Source organism: Chaetodon auriga, chromosome 10 (assembly GCF_051107435.1).
Source record: "Chaetodon auriga isolate fChaAug3 chromosome 10, fChaAug3.hap1, whole genome shotgun sequence".
Lineage (NCBI taxonomy): Eukaryota > Metazoa > Chordata > Actinopteri > Chaetodontiformes > Chaetodontidae > Chaetodon > Chaetodon auriga.
Window position 1 is genome coordinate 11,383,217 of NC_135083.1, and position 17,889 is coordinate 11,401,105.

The 17,889-nt window shown below is 41.9% G+C and overlaps 2 protein-coding genes and 1 non-coding gene across 7 annotated transcripts in view; 2 read left to right on the top strand and 1 right to left on the bottom strand.

The window, feature by feature from the left end:
• LOC143326695 (protein NLRC3-like) overlaps positions 1 to 17,889 on the top strand; it is a 206,867-nt gene that overhangs the window by 151,270 nt on the left and 37,708 nt on the right. The gene's annotated exons all lie outside the window — the stretch shown is intronic.
• Positions 3,676 to 11,240, bottom strand: tp53inp2b (tumor protein p53 inducible nuclear protein 2b). 5 transcript variants are annotated; one of them, XM_076741081.1, is made up of 5 exons: positions 10,919 to 11,240; positions 6,114 to 6,489; positions 5,066 to 5,380; positions 4,810 to 4,966; positions 3,676 to 4,691 (listed from the first exon to the last, which is right to left on the bottom strand). In XM_076741081.1, exons 2-5 carry the CDS (start codon positions 6,235 to 6,237, stop codon positions 4,424 to 4,426), a joined length of 864 nt encoding a protein of 287 aa, XP_076597196.1. In that variant the 5' UTR covers positions 6,238 to 6,489; positions 10,919 to 11,240; the 3' UTR covers positions 3,676 to 4,423. The 5 variants fall into 5 exon arrangements, with proteins under 5 accessions (XP_076597196.1, XP_076597197.1, XP_076597198.1 ...); XM_076741082.1 differs by having other exon boundaries at positions 10,923 to 11,208; XM_076741083.1 differs by lacking the exon at positions 5,066 to 5,380 and having other exon boundaries at positions 10,919 to 11,212.
• On the top strand, positions 17,241 to 17,312 carry trnaa-ugc (transfer RNA alanine (anticodon UGC)). The gene has a single exon. It is a non-coding gene; the product is annotated as a tRNA-Ala (tRNA).

Consider the following 17,889-nt stretch of genomic DNA (forward strand, 5'->3'; position numbering starts at 1 on the left):
GAGAGAAGCGACTAAATCCCCTTTACAGCACAGGTGCTTCCAGCCATTTCCCATCCAGTATCGTAACAGTGGTCTTTGGGACAAATCCCCAAGGACACAGCCCTGCAGGTCTACCTGTGAGTATTTGTGAAGTGGGTAGACAAGTTGTAGCAAATGGTACCTCTGCTCCAATTGCTATTCTTCCGTCCCGCCCATGAAGCCCTATTGTTTCCTTGTTCCTCCACCTACTAGTCAATCTGCAGAAATAGGATAGATGTTATGGTATATTTGGCTCATTTACACCTTATCCCGCCACTGTACATGAAGCATCTACATCACGTCTCTCTTTGTCAAACATGGTAAGCCACCATTAGTCCATGTTGTGTATAATAGTCCAATGATATTTACACTTTATTACCACACCCATCAACTCACCTCCTCCCTTTTTGCATAGTGTAAACATCTAGTGCAGGAGTGTAACACAGTATATTTACTCAGGTACTTTGGCCAACTTCGGAACAATTTTGAAGTACTTTACTTATATTACCTAATACCTTATTTACCTAATATTGTGATTTTTGCTCCACTACATTTCTGCTTGACAGCTACATTTACTTTGACCAGCTTGCAAAATTTGGTGTATTGTTTAAGGTTTATCCACCTAAATAAATGTGAACTACTTCCAGTTAGTGCCCTCTTGACCTTACATGCTAATGCATCAGAAATAATAAGCAAATAATGTAGTAAACATTGGCAAGTACACCCTTAAAGGCTTGCTTTTACTTTAGTACAATTTGCAAGACTTTAACCTTCATTGTGGTGCTGCGACTTTTAATTAAGGTATCTGAATACCACCACGACAGATCACACACTCTCTGATCTAATCCCATTCCTCCTTCTCTCCCACAGGAAAATAATGACACAAGATTCAGGTGTTAACCTGAGTATTTATTGTTGTTGTTGTTTTTTTGGCGGGTACCTGTGTTTTCTGAATGGATGCTGGAAAACCCATCCGTTGATTTTTGCATAGGTCTTGCCTGTCAGTGGACAACCGTCCACTTTGGGGATGGAAAAATCAGTACATCACAAAAACCATGCAGAAGTAGTGAAAGGCACAATCACCATACTGTAGATATCAGATACACCAAATTTTATATGTCTATATATTTCATTTTTATGGGGGGGGAGGGGTGTACTAATTGAGATGTAACATGGGCGAAACCCCAAGTGTTTTTAAGCTGCCATCATTTCAGGGCACAACATAAAACATGAAACTCCCCAGACATTCAGCGCCTTTCATTTAAAACATCCTATTGGTGAACAAGTGTTCTAATAACTATATGGGAAAATACAAGCATATTCTATTGTATTTTTATAATACATTTAATTTCTTTATATATATATATATGTATATATATATATGAACTATCTGTCTCCTGCCTCATCCTTTCCCTTTCCACATCATATAAGCTTGACACACCTGGTGACCACTCCCTCTCCCCATTGTTAGATGACTTTCAGTCTTAAACCACACCTTTCAATAATCACACACACCATACTGAGAGCACATTTCCTTTTTACATGACACAGGCGAGAAAGGAAGAAATGAAAATAAGGAAAACAGGACAGGTTTGCGGCAGCACATGGTTATCTATGGTGATCTTTACATTTTGCATGCACCCACACTTCCACCCGTGATCTCTTATTATTACCCTGTTTCACTCTGTATGTACAATTCTCCAACAGGCAAAACCAAATTCAATCTCAGAGACACAATCAGTTAGAATACTAAGCCCTGGGCAGCGAGGAAGCCCACATAGAGATCACTTTGTGTGAGTGTGTGCGTGCATGTTGGACTCATCACCTCAGATCCATCTCCTGCACCATTCAGAGGAATCAACAGGATACATAATAGTCATCTTTAAACAGAAAAAAAGATCATATTCATAATTCTATCATTAATGAACAGATAATAACAGATTTCGAATAAAACAGTCATGTATAGGATTATTGGCAGAAATGAAAAATTTGCGGTATGTGATTCTTTCTTTTCTAGAAAATCTAGATGAGACGAGACATTTCCACTTTCCAGACAATCAAAAATGAAGCCACTGACTCTCAAGCTGTCCTTTTGAACGCACCAGTACAGATCGTACAAAAAGCGTTGTACTGTATCCTCACCAGCATCCATACAGCTAGTGCTGTGCTAAGTGGACCCTCTGGAGGGCAGTGTTTGCCTATGGCACATCAACTCTGAGTCTAGTGCTGTTCACATCTCAAGGAAATGAGACTGAAGTTGGGGCAAAGACACCACTTTTGGCCACTGAAACGCCCTCTTGATTTGATAACGAGCACAGAGGTGAGGCAGAGAGAGGTTTCTCATTAATCCCATTGGACACAATGCTGTGGACACAAGTCCTGAGAGGCTTTGACATCTACCGGAGCGTTATAAATTGTTTTTGTAATATTTACAAGAGACAAATAAATGACCATTATTCATGTCTTTTTAAAGAGTTTCTAGCATTTAACGTGTCAGTACAGCTTCTCACACACAATTTGAATCAAAAACAAAAAAGAAAAACAAAATATCACAAAAGAAAAAACAAGCACACAGCACGCCGCTAAAACGTCGACTCACAAAATGTATGACAGTGCAAACTTACATCCATGTCTCAAATAATTTACAAACATTAGTATACACTTCAGCACCATTGTTTACTATTGTTGTTGAATACATATCAGTAAGCTAGATCTTTAAGTGGACTCTGTTAGTGCTGGATGTGCGAATGAGAAAGGGACAGACGGCGATGGAGAAGATGTTAGAAAGCGGTGGGTTGCACATCCATAAGCAAGATGATAGCGTTGTCCTGGGCAGTCAGTGACAATGAAAGGAACTGATGTGCCAATAGATCGCACTTTGTTTTTGGTGTTCTCATGGATAACGTAAGTTCACAGCACACACTGTGGATGAAAATGGCTTATGTGTGCCGGGCACATTGCTTTAGTTTACAGACCACACATTTAATGATCAGTATGCTGTGTATGATCCACAGGGAGCAATTTCTTTTTGTTTGTTATCTTTAAAAGCCAAACGTGTACTTTGTCTGACAGGAACAAGCTTTCTTTCCTGTCCCTGGTGGAAGCATGCAGAGCGAGAGACTGTAAAATAATGGTACAATTTATGGGACAAAATGAGCAGAAAACAACAAAACAAAATAAAGAGTTGCCATCAATACCGCTCTGCACTTACTATGACCTGCCATACCCTGCAACCCAAAGGCAAGCCCTGTATGCTTTCACCTCATTCATACTCCCTGTCAATATGTCTATTTATATTTGTTATGGGTGCCCATAACACAAATCTTCGTGTTCACAAAAAGAAGGTGCCTTACTCCTCATCCAGAGGAACAGATTAAATATGCAAAACAAGGGCCGCCACTCAGAGGGTTACATAACACTTCCCTATGACCATTTCATCTTAACCACATTCCTTTTACCACTAGAATAATGTGGTTCTAATTCATCGTGACATTGCTTTTTACTCTTTACTCTGTTTTGCTCGGGCTGTCACCATCTTCTACTTGCTCCCATCTTCCACAAAGTGAGAAGAGAGAAATATCACAACGTTTGTTTCCTATGATGAAAGGGGTTGCTCGTATTTCCTCGCCTTTGGCTTTTTTTTTTTTTTTTTTTTTTACGTTGCATGTTGACAGACCAAACTGGAGAGGAACAAACGTCTTGTGATTTTTCTCTCTCACTCGCCACACACGGTATATTCTTCCACCTTCTCTGAAAAAAAAAACCAAAACAAAACAAAATCACCTGCACTATAAAGCTTCAAAGACGTAGGCTTAACTCATCTCCCTCTTGCATTGTTTCCACCAGAAAAGTCTCAAAGTACACACGGCTATTTAAATATATTAAAATATCCAATCGCTGTGTCCAAATTTAACAACTATTTCAGGGATTTAATTGTTAAATTCATATTTTAAAAAGACATGCCTTGATAAAAAGTGAAAGAAAAGAGAATATTTTACTAAGATAGGAGAAAAAAAAATCAGCATCAATAGAGCTAAACTTTTAGTAGTTTTTCAGAAGTTATTGTTACTAAGTATAACCTGTATAAATATTTTGAAGACATTTTTTTTTTTGTTTGGATACTGCAATGGACAATAACTATAATAAAAGTCTACACAGATCTACTCAGAGGGCTTGGTTCATAACAGCAGAATGGGGCATAAAACTACCAGGTGGACTCAGTTTGTGGCTTATCCAAACCAAAAAAAGCTACTGATCTACTGGTATCTGAGTTTAATATGATATAATATGCAGAAATGAAATCAAATATGCAGTGAGCGAATACATTTAATCTTGGGTGTCTTGGAGTTGACGATGCACTACTAATGCCCTCAGAGTAAACGATGCCCCCTGGTTGCTGGAGAGTTTAGTGGCAGACGTTGCGCTTGCTGGGCTGGTGAAGGAAGGTGTTTCTGGTGTGAGCTGCATGGCGGGGGACCTGCTCCCTGGTGAGGTTTTGGCGCTGGATGCGGTTGCGGCCCAGATGGCGCCGCTCGATGCGGGCTTTGCTACGCTGGACCCTGGCCACTTGGGTGACCTTGGCCAGAGCTCCAGCCTGGGCAGCTGCTCCACGGCTCACCCTGGTGGGCATAGTGCTGCGGGTGGCGGGGGCAGCAGCTGGCTCGACCACTCTGCTGCAAGGGCAGGGGAAAAAAAATGTGAGAATAGGTGTTATTGTTGTGATAGTCGTGCTGATGCTGAAAAGGCGGGTGAAGGTCAAGTGTAGCTTGCATAAAGAGTGTAATTTGTTACCTCACGCTGCTCGCCAGGCTGACAATGCTTTCCTCTCCCAGCACAGACAAGTTGCTGTTGGAGACCATGGACAAGTTGTTGGAGGAGACGTACACAGACATGCTGGGGTGCTCGATGAGCAGGTCCTCCATTGGGCTGGCCTCCGCTGTGGCTCCCTCTGCAGTGAAACAGGGGGGAGGGGTGACAAACCAGCTCTCATCCATGCTGCCTCTCTCTGGGCCTGCCCTACTGCTACCCCCACTGCCCCCACACTCACTTCCAGAGCCAGGAGACATTGACGGGGTGGAGGAGGGCGTGGACAGTCTGGCCCGTCTCGGCAGGGTCACAGGTGTAGTGGCACCCAAGTCTGACGGGCTAGCACTCGGACAAGACAGCGGGTCTGATGAAGCTACAGCACCTCGTGCCTGACCTTTATGTGTTCTACGGCGCTTGAGAGGCGCGTGGGGAATGGGGGCCGGGCATTCAGTCCTTGTATGTGTGTCCTGATGATTTGATTGGTTACTATCTGGAAATGATTGTGCAATCATTGGGGCTCCCGTCTCATCCTCCGCCTGCATCATGCAGTCAGATTCTTTTGAGCACATGGCAGCGATGACATCGGGGATGAGACGGCCAATAAAGACAGATGTTTAAGGTGGGAGGTTGTAAAAAAGATGCAAATGTGGCAGATTTTCAAAAAGCCATGCGGGATGAAGGGGGCAATTTTTAAGGGATCACATACGCACGCGCACACATACCAGTGTGGGGAATGTAAGGGTGTTTAAAAAAATTGGAGGAGGGGAAGAAGAGGGGGTAAGGAAACACAAAACATAAAAGAGTCACATCATTAGTTGTGTTGACCCTCTAAGGTTTTGATTATGTCATTGACATAATGTCTGTCTTGACTCTGCTGAGTGGCACTTTTGATGTTTGGTTGGCTTCTGAACACACACCAAAGCAAAATTTCATACTCAGTAATTGCCTTTGTCATGATTGAGATCATAAACAAAGAGGAAGGAGATGTACGTTCACAGAGAACTATGCGTTTCCATCTTCAGACAGACAACACTGTTGGTGTGGCAGCCATATGGGTGAGCATCAGTGTAGTTGAACCACGCCCCGACTGATTCTTCATCTCACCCCATCATCCCCATCATCACTTCTACTCTAAAAAATGTTAGTAGCATATGCATTCAAGAGTGAACAGAAGCATTTCTCAGCTACCTAAATCACATTTTTAGAATTTCATAGTTTGGTGTGGCTCTAAAATGCCACACTGAAATATCCAGACAAGCCACCACTGCATGTCCTCTACTGAGACTCACCAGGCAGGTTGACGAGCATCCATCCCTCCTCGTCAGCCTCCGTCACACAGGGGTTGGGTCCCTTCAGCTCAGCTGCCACCTCTTCTACCTCCCCAAACAACAGGTTGCTCAGACGCTGGAACATGACTGCCTATATTATCAAGTATTGATGACTCAGGTGCTTTTTGTTGTCCACAAAGAAAAAGCTGTAGCTGCCTTTTTGAATTTCTTATTTGTGTTTACGTATCACTTGTTGCTGTTTTATGCAATTCTTTATCAGAATTCTTGAGTCTCTTTTTTCAACTGAAGCCCTTTGCTGGATCTCGGTTTTGATAAACAGGACTAGACAGGCTTCTTTAGTGCAAATGTAAGGTTTCACTTGGTTCGGAGCAAAGGCCTGGAGAGAGAGAGAGAGAGAGAGAGAGAGAGAGAGAGAGAGAGAGAGAGAGAGAGAAAGAAGGGGGTGGTTAGTGGTAATAAGAAGATTAGGTGCTTCACTGCCAACACATTTTCTTAAAAAACGACATCTATAAAAAAGGAGAAGTCACATATTGGGTTAATTTCCTACTGCTTTGTCGGGGTACATTAGATAAGCACAATAAGTGAGCAATGTGTGTGGTAAGAGCTCTCTCAGGGATATTTCAAGGCACACTGCAACAAGTTGGAGTCATTTTCTGGCCTCAAACCTCAAAACCATATATATTATAATGGCAGGCTGACACAAACAATGGGTCTTTAAAACAGGTTTAAGTTTCCACTTAAACATCACTAGATGGCTTGCATTTTAGATAAGGAAAAACTGGAAATTGTATTCGTTTTAAAAACCTATACTAACTGAGTTTTTGGTCCCTTGGGAGCAGAGCAAACAACTGTAAAAGCACAACACTGACATATTGTCAATTTCTAAAGCTCCTTAGGCAGATCTGTTAGCCCAAAGTTGCCTATTTACACATCCAGGAGAGGTTTTACCTCTGTTTTGGTTTCCACCAGCTCTTCAGAGAAACATTAGGCTCTTCTCTGTCTGCTAATTGCTCTGCAATGTTCTCTAGTTATTCACTAACTTTGTGCTTTTTCACTGATAACATCTGTCTGCTGCATCCAGAAACAACGTTAAGGGGAGTGGCACTAAGAATTAACCTAAACAGCAAAGTTGTATGCTAACAGTGACCTAAAAGACGCTAAAACACATAGTAATTTGATCTGTTTTTTAATATAAAAATATTGATCATAGCAACTTTTAAACTTGATGACAATGCAATAATTTCAGGTTATTCAATGGGCTTTGAAGGGGTCAAGCACAACAGTTAAGACTGTTCAACCTAGACCCAGTGTGTAATGTAAAAAAAATGAAAACTGAATCACGAGATTTCAAAATGCCAGTGGCTATACAGTACGCCCTGTGTATAAAATTATACATACATTTAAACTTTCACATGTTGATGACCTAAACTATGAATAAACTGTGGCTGAGGAACACTGAGCTACAGCGGGTGGTAATACATAAAAATGTGTTTTATGAAGAAATAAATGCAAGAAGCTGGTAAACAATAGCTGCATCCCCCTCCCCCGTGAAATTAAGGTAACCAATCAGCACAATCTCAGGACAGATGGACAGGCCAGAGAGGACGAGGAGGAGGAGGAGGTGGAAGGAGGTGACACAAAGAGCCACAGTCTCACAAAGTCAAACAAAGTGACCGAGCACAACGTTAAAATGCAAAGAAAGTCAGAGGCATTAGAACAGAAGGTACTGAAGCAAAGGACAAGTGCCTGACCTAAGTGTTAACATAATGATGTAATGTCGAACAGATGTTTGAACAGCCATGCTTACATGACAAACCCCTTCATGTTCAAAGGCTAACTTTTATTTACTTAAACCGCGTGAGTGCAGAAGGAGAGACTGAAGTGATAACGGAGCGCAACCCTCTGCCAATACTTCTGCAACCTGCTGACACACTTAAAGATATCTCTTGAAATGTAGGTTGAATTGATTTCTTATTTTATTCTTTTATTAATATATTCATTTATTTGCACCCTATCATACCCAGTCCATCTGTTTGACCCACAGCCTGATCTGCCTTTCTCATGGGAATCCAATACACGCCGCCGACATTCAACTCTTTCATCAACTAAACGAGTAGATCAAGAAATGACAGAGGTTAATAATAACGAAGGAGCACAGATTAAAAGGTGAAACAAAGAGCGAGATTTCTATACAGAGCTAAGAGACATGGAAGAAGATATGCATGGATGCTTGTTGGGAAACTGACACTTTTTATCCTTATTTGGAGAATCACCACGGCCACCAGGAACAGAGGGAAGAGACATCCTAATTGCAACCATACAGTACATGCTCCTGAGATTTGTTATGTCACATGAAATAATAATCATTTTAACAAATATGGTCACTGTCTAGGAGATGGTTTACATGGGTGTATGCTTAAAATAGCAAGAGACAGTGAGAGACAAAACTTCTCTGGGTTTCATGAGTTCATTTTGACTCACTTTCTAGGTCATGTGTTAAAAATCCCACCCGGTGAATTAAATAAAAAATGGCCTGTGGTTGTCATATTTTGGGGATTTTACAAAGGAAATCCAAGAAGACACTATGGACTGAGTCTGAACTGAAGCGCTGCAGTCCTTCCTCAACACTGAGATTGTTTTAATGCATTCCTGCACTAACAGAAACTTAAGTCATGAGACTGTGACGAATAAATCCAGATAAACAAAATTTTGGTCGCGATGCCTTCGGGTTGCTTTGCATAAGGTGTGGCAGATATCCCGCAAAAAAAAAAAAAAAGAAAGAAAAAGAAAGAAAGAAACACATTCAATATGGACTACATGCAGCAATCCTGTGATAAAACACTTTTATCAGTATGGTGGCCTTGGCAGCCAATTCAGGCCTATCTGACTGGTGTAAATATAGCTATTGATGCTGCTAATAGAGCAAAAATAACCACCACTGATATGGCTCCTGGAAGAGGCAGCTCATGATAATATGGCATACGCTGTCTAACAACATTATCTAACAACTGCCACCCATTAACACAGGACATTAACATGTGAAAACGTTTCTATGTGAGGAAGCAGAGGGACAAATGTACAGCATTTGTGTGAAAACTTGTGGTCAAGATGGTGTTAGCATGCTGTTGCCTTCTAACCTCTTCTCTTTTTAACAGTCCTATATTTTATGTATTACTCCGGATTGCAGCTACATCACAGTAACAGTAAGTATATTGTGGCATTAATTAATGGTGGATGTGTGAGGAGCTATCCTGTTTATTATCTTTTAAATATTAATTTGAGAAGACAGGCTGCTTATTCTATTTTTAGAATGCCTTTTTAGTATTTGGACAGGAACAACAGATAGGAGTGTTTACAGTTCTTTTTTTTCGCCCTTGTTGATCAATGAGCCATGTTCCTGACAAATAAACCTCGAAAGTAAACTGTAACAAGTAAACATAGTTCAAGAAAAATCTGAGCAACTTAGCAAGACTAAACCTAAGTTACCTGAGGATATAGCTCAAGCCTGCACACTACAGCAGAGAGCTGTCGCCTTATTCTTATATGGTCATCAGGAGCACTGACAGGTCTTCTTTTGTGTATTTATTCAAATGCGACGCCATAAAAAAAGATTTTGCAGGCAGAACTGCACAACCTACAATATAAAATATGGATTTCTTTATATATATATATATATATATTTTTTTTTTTTTTTTTTTTGACATTGGTCTTTTCCAAAAACAAATAAATAAATAAAAATAGGCGGAGTGGAGCCGGATGGGAGGGGACTCACGAAATGAAAACAAGACGCCTGTGACGTCTTGCATACGTCACTGACGCTGACGGAGAGGTTCCAGCCTATTTGGCGACCGGAGGAAAAAAAAAGGGATCTGAATGGCAAACATAGCGAAAACGTAAGATATCAGGACCGCGTAGATGCGACCTATATGGATTGTTCCGTCTAATCTGCAGTTTGCAACGCTATGCAAAAGAATCCATACGAGAACGGGTGCTATTGTCGACAGTTATGGTCCGGAGTTGAAACCCATTGACGTTATGAAAAAAAAATCCTCACAGCAACAATGTTTACATCTGAAATACACAAAGATACCCTTAAATTAATGGAACCAAAATAAAATCAGCCTCAGGCTGTCGACGGCCGACTGGCCGAGAGAGGACAAGACTTCCAGCAGAGGATCCAGGTTAAACATGAATTATCCGTATAAGCTGCACAGCTGAAGGGTCAAAGCAATGACAGTTGTGGCTAAGCGACACAGCAAGAAAGACATCGAGTGGATGGGCCACTGGCAGCACAGTGACACTGTTATTTCACAGAATAACGTGAGTGGCTATTTTTGCAGAAAAGCGAAGCCTACAAGGTCCGCCTCCCAGAAAAAAACATCAACATCCGCCATCGACTTGACTCCACATCAGCATTTGGTGCAGTTTACCAAACAACGACTGCTGGCGTCCTCTAAGATGTATTCGGGCTGGTGTCATTTGCGGGTTAGGACGTCGAATCGACCTAATCAAACCGTTTGGTTTGTCCTGCTATGCTGCTTTCAAATCTAGGCTATTTTTGACCTAATAATAGGTCATCACGGAGCAGCCACAGACAGCCCATGAAACGAGTCTGTGGCAGACAAAGCTGTGCAATTCTACAAGAATTTCACGATGGCTGATGTCTGATGGATATTTCTGTAGATATGAGGAATGCAGCCGTTTCACTGACAGAGACAAATGTAGCTTGACACCTCTCGAGGACACACTGACACAAAAACACACCAAGTATCAGGTTTAAAGCAGTAAAGTAAAGAGTGGCTTACCTGCCTTTGCAATATTATTCAAGTTGTAAACGAGATCTCACACACAGTAGAAACGACAACAATTCTTAAAGCATAGCTTTAGATTTTCTTTAAGTGAGGTAGTTAAAACACCATTATACAAAAATAAAAGGCTTTCTTCTCAGAAGAAGGGCTTCGTGTAAAAATATTACACTGATGTTTTCAGATCATAACATCTGCAGCTTTTTCCCCCTCCTCTCTATTTTTTCCGCTGCAGATTTTCCTCCTGTTTATTGCTGCCTCCAGCTGATCCTCGGATCAGAATGTAGAGCGTACAAAACAGCTGATTGTGAGATCACAATACGATCGTCCACGCCCCTTTCCCCGCCCACACCGAACAAACCAGCCAATCGGAATATTACACAAGCCACAAGCCGGGCCTCTAGGTAACAGGGTGGGGGCTGGGCGAGAGGAGCTGTCAACCTGCACCCAGATGGAAAAGGGGACTTCACTTAGAGACTGATCCCTGATCAGCTCTTACTTTCAGCGTCGCTGCAGTTTGGAGTCAGGGCTGGGGGATGGTAAACTGATCCCGAGTCTGTGCTCGGGTAGCTTCAAATACAAGTCTTGTACAACAAGAAAAGATGAAGATCTGATGACAGCAAAAGTGATTAAATTGTCAGCTTGGTGTTTAATTAAATGCATTCGGTTACAGAAAGAAGAGAACAGAAGCTGCTGCAACTAACATGTTATATGAACTCCTGAGCAGACTTTGGACCACAGGCAGAGCAAATTCTTTCTCATCCACGTCCTTGTGTTGTATATATAACACTGTGGATGCTTATTTATCTGAAATGTTAAGCTGCATCGTTTCATTTCACTTCAGTGTATACTTTTCACCTGGCACTAAATATTGTCCACCATGAATGAGACAAGGCAATCTCCTTTCCATGTCCTCCTCTTGTGACAGAGTTATAAAATTAATCATTTACCCAAACAAATGCTCATGGCAACCTTGAACATTCAAATTATTTCACAGTCCTAGTGCACAAACCATCTTAGCGTTCCTTGTCCAATGACTGCTGGTGATGTTACTTTAAATTTCATTTGTAAATAGACCTCTTTCCCCTCCCCCTCAATATCCATCTTTTCCCTTTGCCTTGGTGGGGGAGGACCTCCACTTGCCACTCAACCTACACCAGCCAATCAGATGTGAGTTTTCTGAATGCAGCATTTGAGTAACCAATGAGCTGTGGAGAAGTTTTGAAAACCCCTGGTGGTCACTTCTTCATTCTGCAGTCTGTAAAGCTTTGAGAATACCCAGTGCCTTTTATTCCTGCAGATTGTGCAGACTGGTGACTGTTGATATAACTGTGTGTGTGTGTGTGTGTGTGTGTGTGTGTGTGTGTGTGAGCGAGAGAGAGAGAGAGAGAGGGAGAGAGAGAGAGAGAGAGATCAGTTTGTGTTTGGATGAAGTCTGTCAAATTTGGTGCAGAATACTCAACTGTACTTTATTTTGTTTGCAGCCTACAGTCTCAGCTTGCTTGTGTTCACGTGCATGGATGAGTGTGTGTGGCTATGTGCATGTTTATGTGGTATGCACCAGCATGCCACCAGGGATTATTGTGGAAGAGGGAATTCTTTCAGTAAAGCTGGCAACATGCTACACTATTTATAGCTTAATTATCTCCAAAGTCTGGCCATGATGGCTGGTTTTCAGGATCCAACAGGATCTACACTAGTCGCCTCTAAACTGGAGTGGTCACTCAGGCAGTCTGCACACATCAACCTGTACTCTAAATGGATTTGGGATTCCTATGTCCTCACTGCCAACTGAAACTTAGCCCAGCAGGAGCCATCATGTTGATATCAGTCATATTTAATCTGCACAACTGGACCCATCTCAAATTTGAGAGCAGTCCTGTAGTTTGACCTGATTAATGGCAGATATCATAATTATGTTTAATTAGGACATATAATTTGATGACATAATGATATTATTTATTACATCTGAAAGAAATATGTGATGTGAGTTTAAGTTGGTTTGCAATCCTGGTGCATCTCCTCTTAGACACCCTCTTGACAGAAGATCCTTTTGATTATTTTACATCTACGAGGTTATATTAAAATGATTTACTTCATTATTTTGTGATGTACTTGTGTGATATGCATTCTGTTTGTTCCTCCTGGCCAAAGAACAGTCCAGAAGATACTGTAGTTATTGGATACAGATGATGAAACACCTATACTGAGTAAAGTCTACTGTATACTGACTTTCAGTGAAGTTATTAGGGATTAACAGAGACTGGGTGTGTACTTCAGCATTTGGCAGTGAATATAGGATTACAGCTTTGCATTGCACTCAGTTTGTCATATCATGTTTTGTAATACATGTGAGTGTGCATGTGAATAATCTGGCCTGGCTGTTTGATCGTACATCTTGAACGCAAATCGAAAACAAATGAACCACACCTAACAGGGTTGTGTCTCCAGACGTCTGTGTCTCATACAGACACCTTTGGACGCTACTTTTTCTACCGCAGACTTTGTCATGTTTTTACCACGGCGGTGAGAGCTGATAGCAAGAGTCCAGCACAGCATGAGCTTTCTAAAGGCACGATGATAAGGTTTCAGCCTATACAGTTACCAGGTGCTAGGCAACTCACGCAGACACGCACACACATAAGTACGCGTATTCACCCTGCAGTGATGATGATATCCACACCCTGGTAACGCAGCAGATACAAACATTTAGCAAGAACGCTTTGTGCATCTGTGCTTGTGTTAATGTTAGTGTTCTTAAACTAATCAACAGAAGTCACAGTCCTGGTGGAACTTGTTATGTCATGTTCTTGTAGCGTGTACTGCCATGTCAGACACAATAGATACAAAAAGATGCTTGTAGTAATTATCCTCTAACAGATGTGATCACAACCACATCATTCACGAATAACCCGGCCGCGAGAGTGCACTGCTGCAAGGACGTAGAAAGAGAGGATGTGGTGGTTTTCACTTGTCTGCCTCTTATGTTTCTTTTTATCCATGCCAGAGCTTTCAATGAAGTTGCCTGGCTTCACAGGATTCCCACAGTTTCTCAAGCTGGTTGGAGAAATAGGTGAGAGGTCACAGCAATGTCTCTCTCTCTCTCTCTCTCTCTCTCTCTCTCCCTTTCTCTCTCTCTCTCTTTCTCTCTCTCTCTGTGTCTTGGTGTGTGTTCATGTTCATGGACGTGACATGCAGCTCTTGTTCAACAGCATGCCTATCCTTGCCCCAGCTGACACTGCTAACTAAGGCACGCAGAGGGCTTCTATTTTGCTTGTGGTTAAAGGCCGAGGTGTGGCGATGGACAAGTTGACTCAGAGGTCCGGCTTGCAGCCTGTGTTAACACTTGAAACAGGACAGTAAAATGACTTGTTTGGGAGAAGCTATTTGATTTGACAGCTCATCTCTTCTCTGAGTGAGGACAAAACAGATCCTGAGGAGGGGTGGTGCATGTAGAAGGCAGCGCTCCCACAAGTTCACACAGGCCTCTCGTGTTCTTTGTTTGTTGGTTGGTTTGTTACGATATTCTGTTGAATGACGTTTCTGTGTTTGATCGTCACACTAGCGTATACGTCTGTAGTGGTGCATTTGAGACAGAGAAACTGTTAGAACATGGAAAGGAAAGAATAATACCAAACATGTGTAAACCATTCTCCCCTCCCTCTGCGCAGGATGATTTTGTTGATTAAATTTAATGGATCACATATAAATTCCATAAACTCGAACTTGAAAATTTTGTGTAATGCTATTTTTTTTTTTAGATGGCTTCCTGTATGACCTCACTGACCTCCTTTTCATGTGCTTGGCAGCCTTTATTTTGGTGCCTCTCTGCTCGCTTCTCTCAGGCTGATCTGCCCCTGCATAGCTGGCTGCTGGCAGATGATAAGACGGCAGCCCCAGAGGAGAGTAGGTTAGACCTTCTTCCTGTGTTACCACCACCTTAGCAGCAGCAGCACCACCATATAGTACAACACAGTGGAGCTGTTCAGGTTGCAGATCTCTATACAGTTACAGTACTCGATATAGTTTTAAGGTTTTTTTTTTTTTAAAGAGTTAGATGAGAGGATCGAACTCTCACGTCTGTGCACTAACCAGGGAGCTAGAGCAGGAAGGTGGTTAGCTTATCTTAACGACTAGAAATTGGGAGAAATAACAAGTCTGGTACAATTAAAAAAAAAATAGAAATAAGCCTACCACCAGTTTATATTTCACATGTTTTATCTAGTTTATGTAATCTGTACACAAGGCAAAATGTAACAAGACTCAAACTTGTCCCAAACTGTTGACTCATAGTCCTTCAGAATTAACGTTTCTCATTACTCAGCACCAGAAACCCATTGAGCAAACAGTTAGGAACTAGCATGCTAGCTAATTATTGTCTCATCTGCGGTCTGATAAACAGAAAATTAATCAAATTCAGTGCCCTGTTTTGCTGTTTTCCAAGCTACTGTAGCTGTCATATTGCAAGACCGCATCAGCAAAAGGTTGCTACAACACCTGTCTGCTCATCACCAAAAAAACAAAAACAGCATATAATCCCCTGGATAACCACATCTTGTTTTTACACTTGATTTACCTGCTTCTTCCTGTTTACAGTTTGTGTGTTAAGATAATGGATTTGTGGGCGTCGCTCCACAGTTACTGCACAGACATGAGAGTCATCAGTCTTTGCACCTAACACTGATAAAGGGATCGATATCTGCATCTACATCACCATCTCCAAAATACACACAAATCTCACAAGGTAACACGGAAAAAAAAAACAACATATGACATATTTCAAGCAAAAATTACAGTAATCTGCTGGTTCCAGGTTCTCATATTTGATGATTGGCTGCTTATGTTTGACTTGCAGGAATTGCGATAGGTGTCTTCACTATTTTTTTGTCATATTTTCTCGACCAAATGATGAATTGAGAAATTAATCTGTGGAATATACTCCCCAAATTGAGGCTATAAAATCTTGATCAGCTACAGCAATAAAATACATCAGCATTCACAATTGAAGTATAATGTGTAATTATCACTAGCGGGGGCCATTCTTCTGCATAATTAGCACTTCCGCATGAATAATTTCCTATTAATACGCCATCCGCTTTTGGTGGGCTACTGTCCACTGTAACGTCTGGAGGTCTGTGGCCTTAGATAAAGAATTTCTCTCTGCATCTCATATTGCATACAGCCTGTCTGTACATGCTGCCCTCACCAGCACTCAACAGTCCCAAGATAACCCTGCTCCACACACATAACACTCGTCTACTATTCCTTACTCAGCACAGGCTCAAGATGGTGGGCTCCTGTCACCAATCCAAATTTACACAACAACAACAACAGAGCTGATATCAACCAGTGTCCGTCCCCCCCCCACCTCCTGGGAGACCCTTCTGCAGGCCAGTGCGTTTCACTTTGCAGACAGAGGGGGAAGGAGTTTGTCTCTCACCCTTTGTCTCATTCTTTCCTTCCCGTTCCCTTCTTCATCTCTCCTTAAGCCCCCATGCCACGCGTGCATCCCATGGGTCTGTCCCTACAAGGCTTAAGCAAACAGGGCCCTGGAAGTGGTGTCCTTGGCAAGGGTGTGCTGATAAACACAACATGAGTGAGGACAGGCTGTGCTCTCCCGAGAGGGGTGGCTGCCCCTCATTCACGCTCCCCTGGAGGATGAAACATAACGAGGGAGCTATTTTAAATTCCTCAAAGGATTAGGGTACCTTGGGTGGTATGAAGGCACTGAATTTTGGAAAATGTGATGTACCTTCATGTCTCTGTCTATCTTTCATGACATTTGTTCTCGTCCTCACCAATATGTCCCGAGTTAGCGTGGGAAGAAGAGGAGCCCCTTGCTCAGATGTGACCCCTAAGTAAAACCAAAACATGACCTGCAGACCAAAAATAGCACCAAACAAGACTTAAATCAAAGAATACTGAGCTACAAATGCAGCTGCTTTTTTTTCCATTCATTCACCCTGACGTCAATTCAGTTCTTGTGTTTACAAACCAGCACTATAAACAGCCCGGAGTCTCTTGGGATGGAGTGTTTAGGGCCTTTTTAATCCATTCACAAAAAAAAAAAAAAAAAAAAAAAGGCACTCTTGAACCAAGCTAACTTACACGCATACACACACACACAGACAAATATAGTCCATAGGGCTGGGTCAAGGGTTGAAACCAGGGTAAAAGAGAGACCTGGCGTTACATAACTTGGCCTCAGTCAGGACAAAAATATTTCGCTCGACTCGTTCCGTCTCCCATTACAGGGTTAAATGCGTCAGCCTTGACATGTCCTTTGCTTAAATAGGCGTAGTAACACCGTGTTCTACCAGTAGGGGATGTAGCTCAGTGGTAGAGCGCATGCTTTGCATGTATGAGGCCCCGGGTTCAATCCCCGGCATCTCCACACTTTTTGGTTTTTGCATTTTCTTCCTGTTTCGCATATTGCGATGAGTAGCGGTGGTAAAACAGATAGTACAGGAATCACACGATCTAGTGTATCCCACCAACTTTTGCTTTTCTTTTTATAACGTACAATTGACTGAAAAATGACTTCAAGTGTGTTGAATTATCTTATGTATGGTGGCTGATTTATTTAAAACTACAGGCCAATAGTTTCGAATTGAATTCATTTAAAATGAGGTATTCTTAAACAGGAATTTGATCTTTATGTGCACTTCTTGTCAAGTCGACTGCCACAGAAACCCAGTCTGCGCCGAGGATGTTTAAATTAGAGGTTTGCTGTGTCAGCCTGCTGTCAGAAGAAGGAATGAGAGGACAGACAGAGACCCAGGGGGAAGCATTCATTTTGGAATTGGGTAAAAAGTTATAAAGAGCAGCACACACACACACACACACACACACACACGCACACGCACACGCACACACACACACACACACACACACACACACAGACAGACCCCTAACCTAGAAAAAAATAAGGCCGACATAAATTAATGTCATCTGCTTTTAGCAAGTTAGTC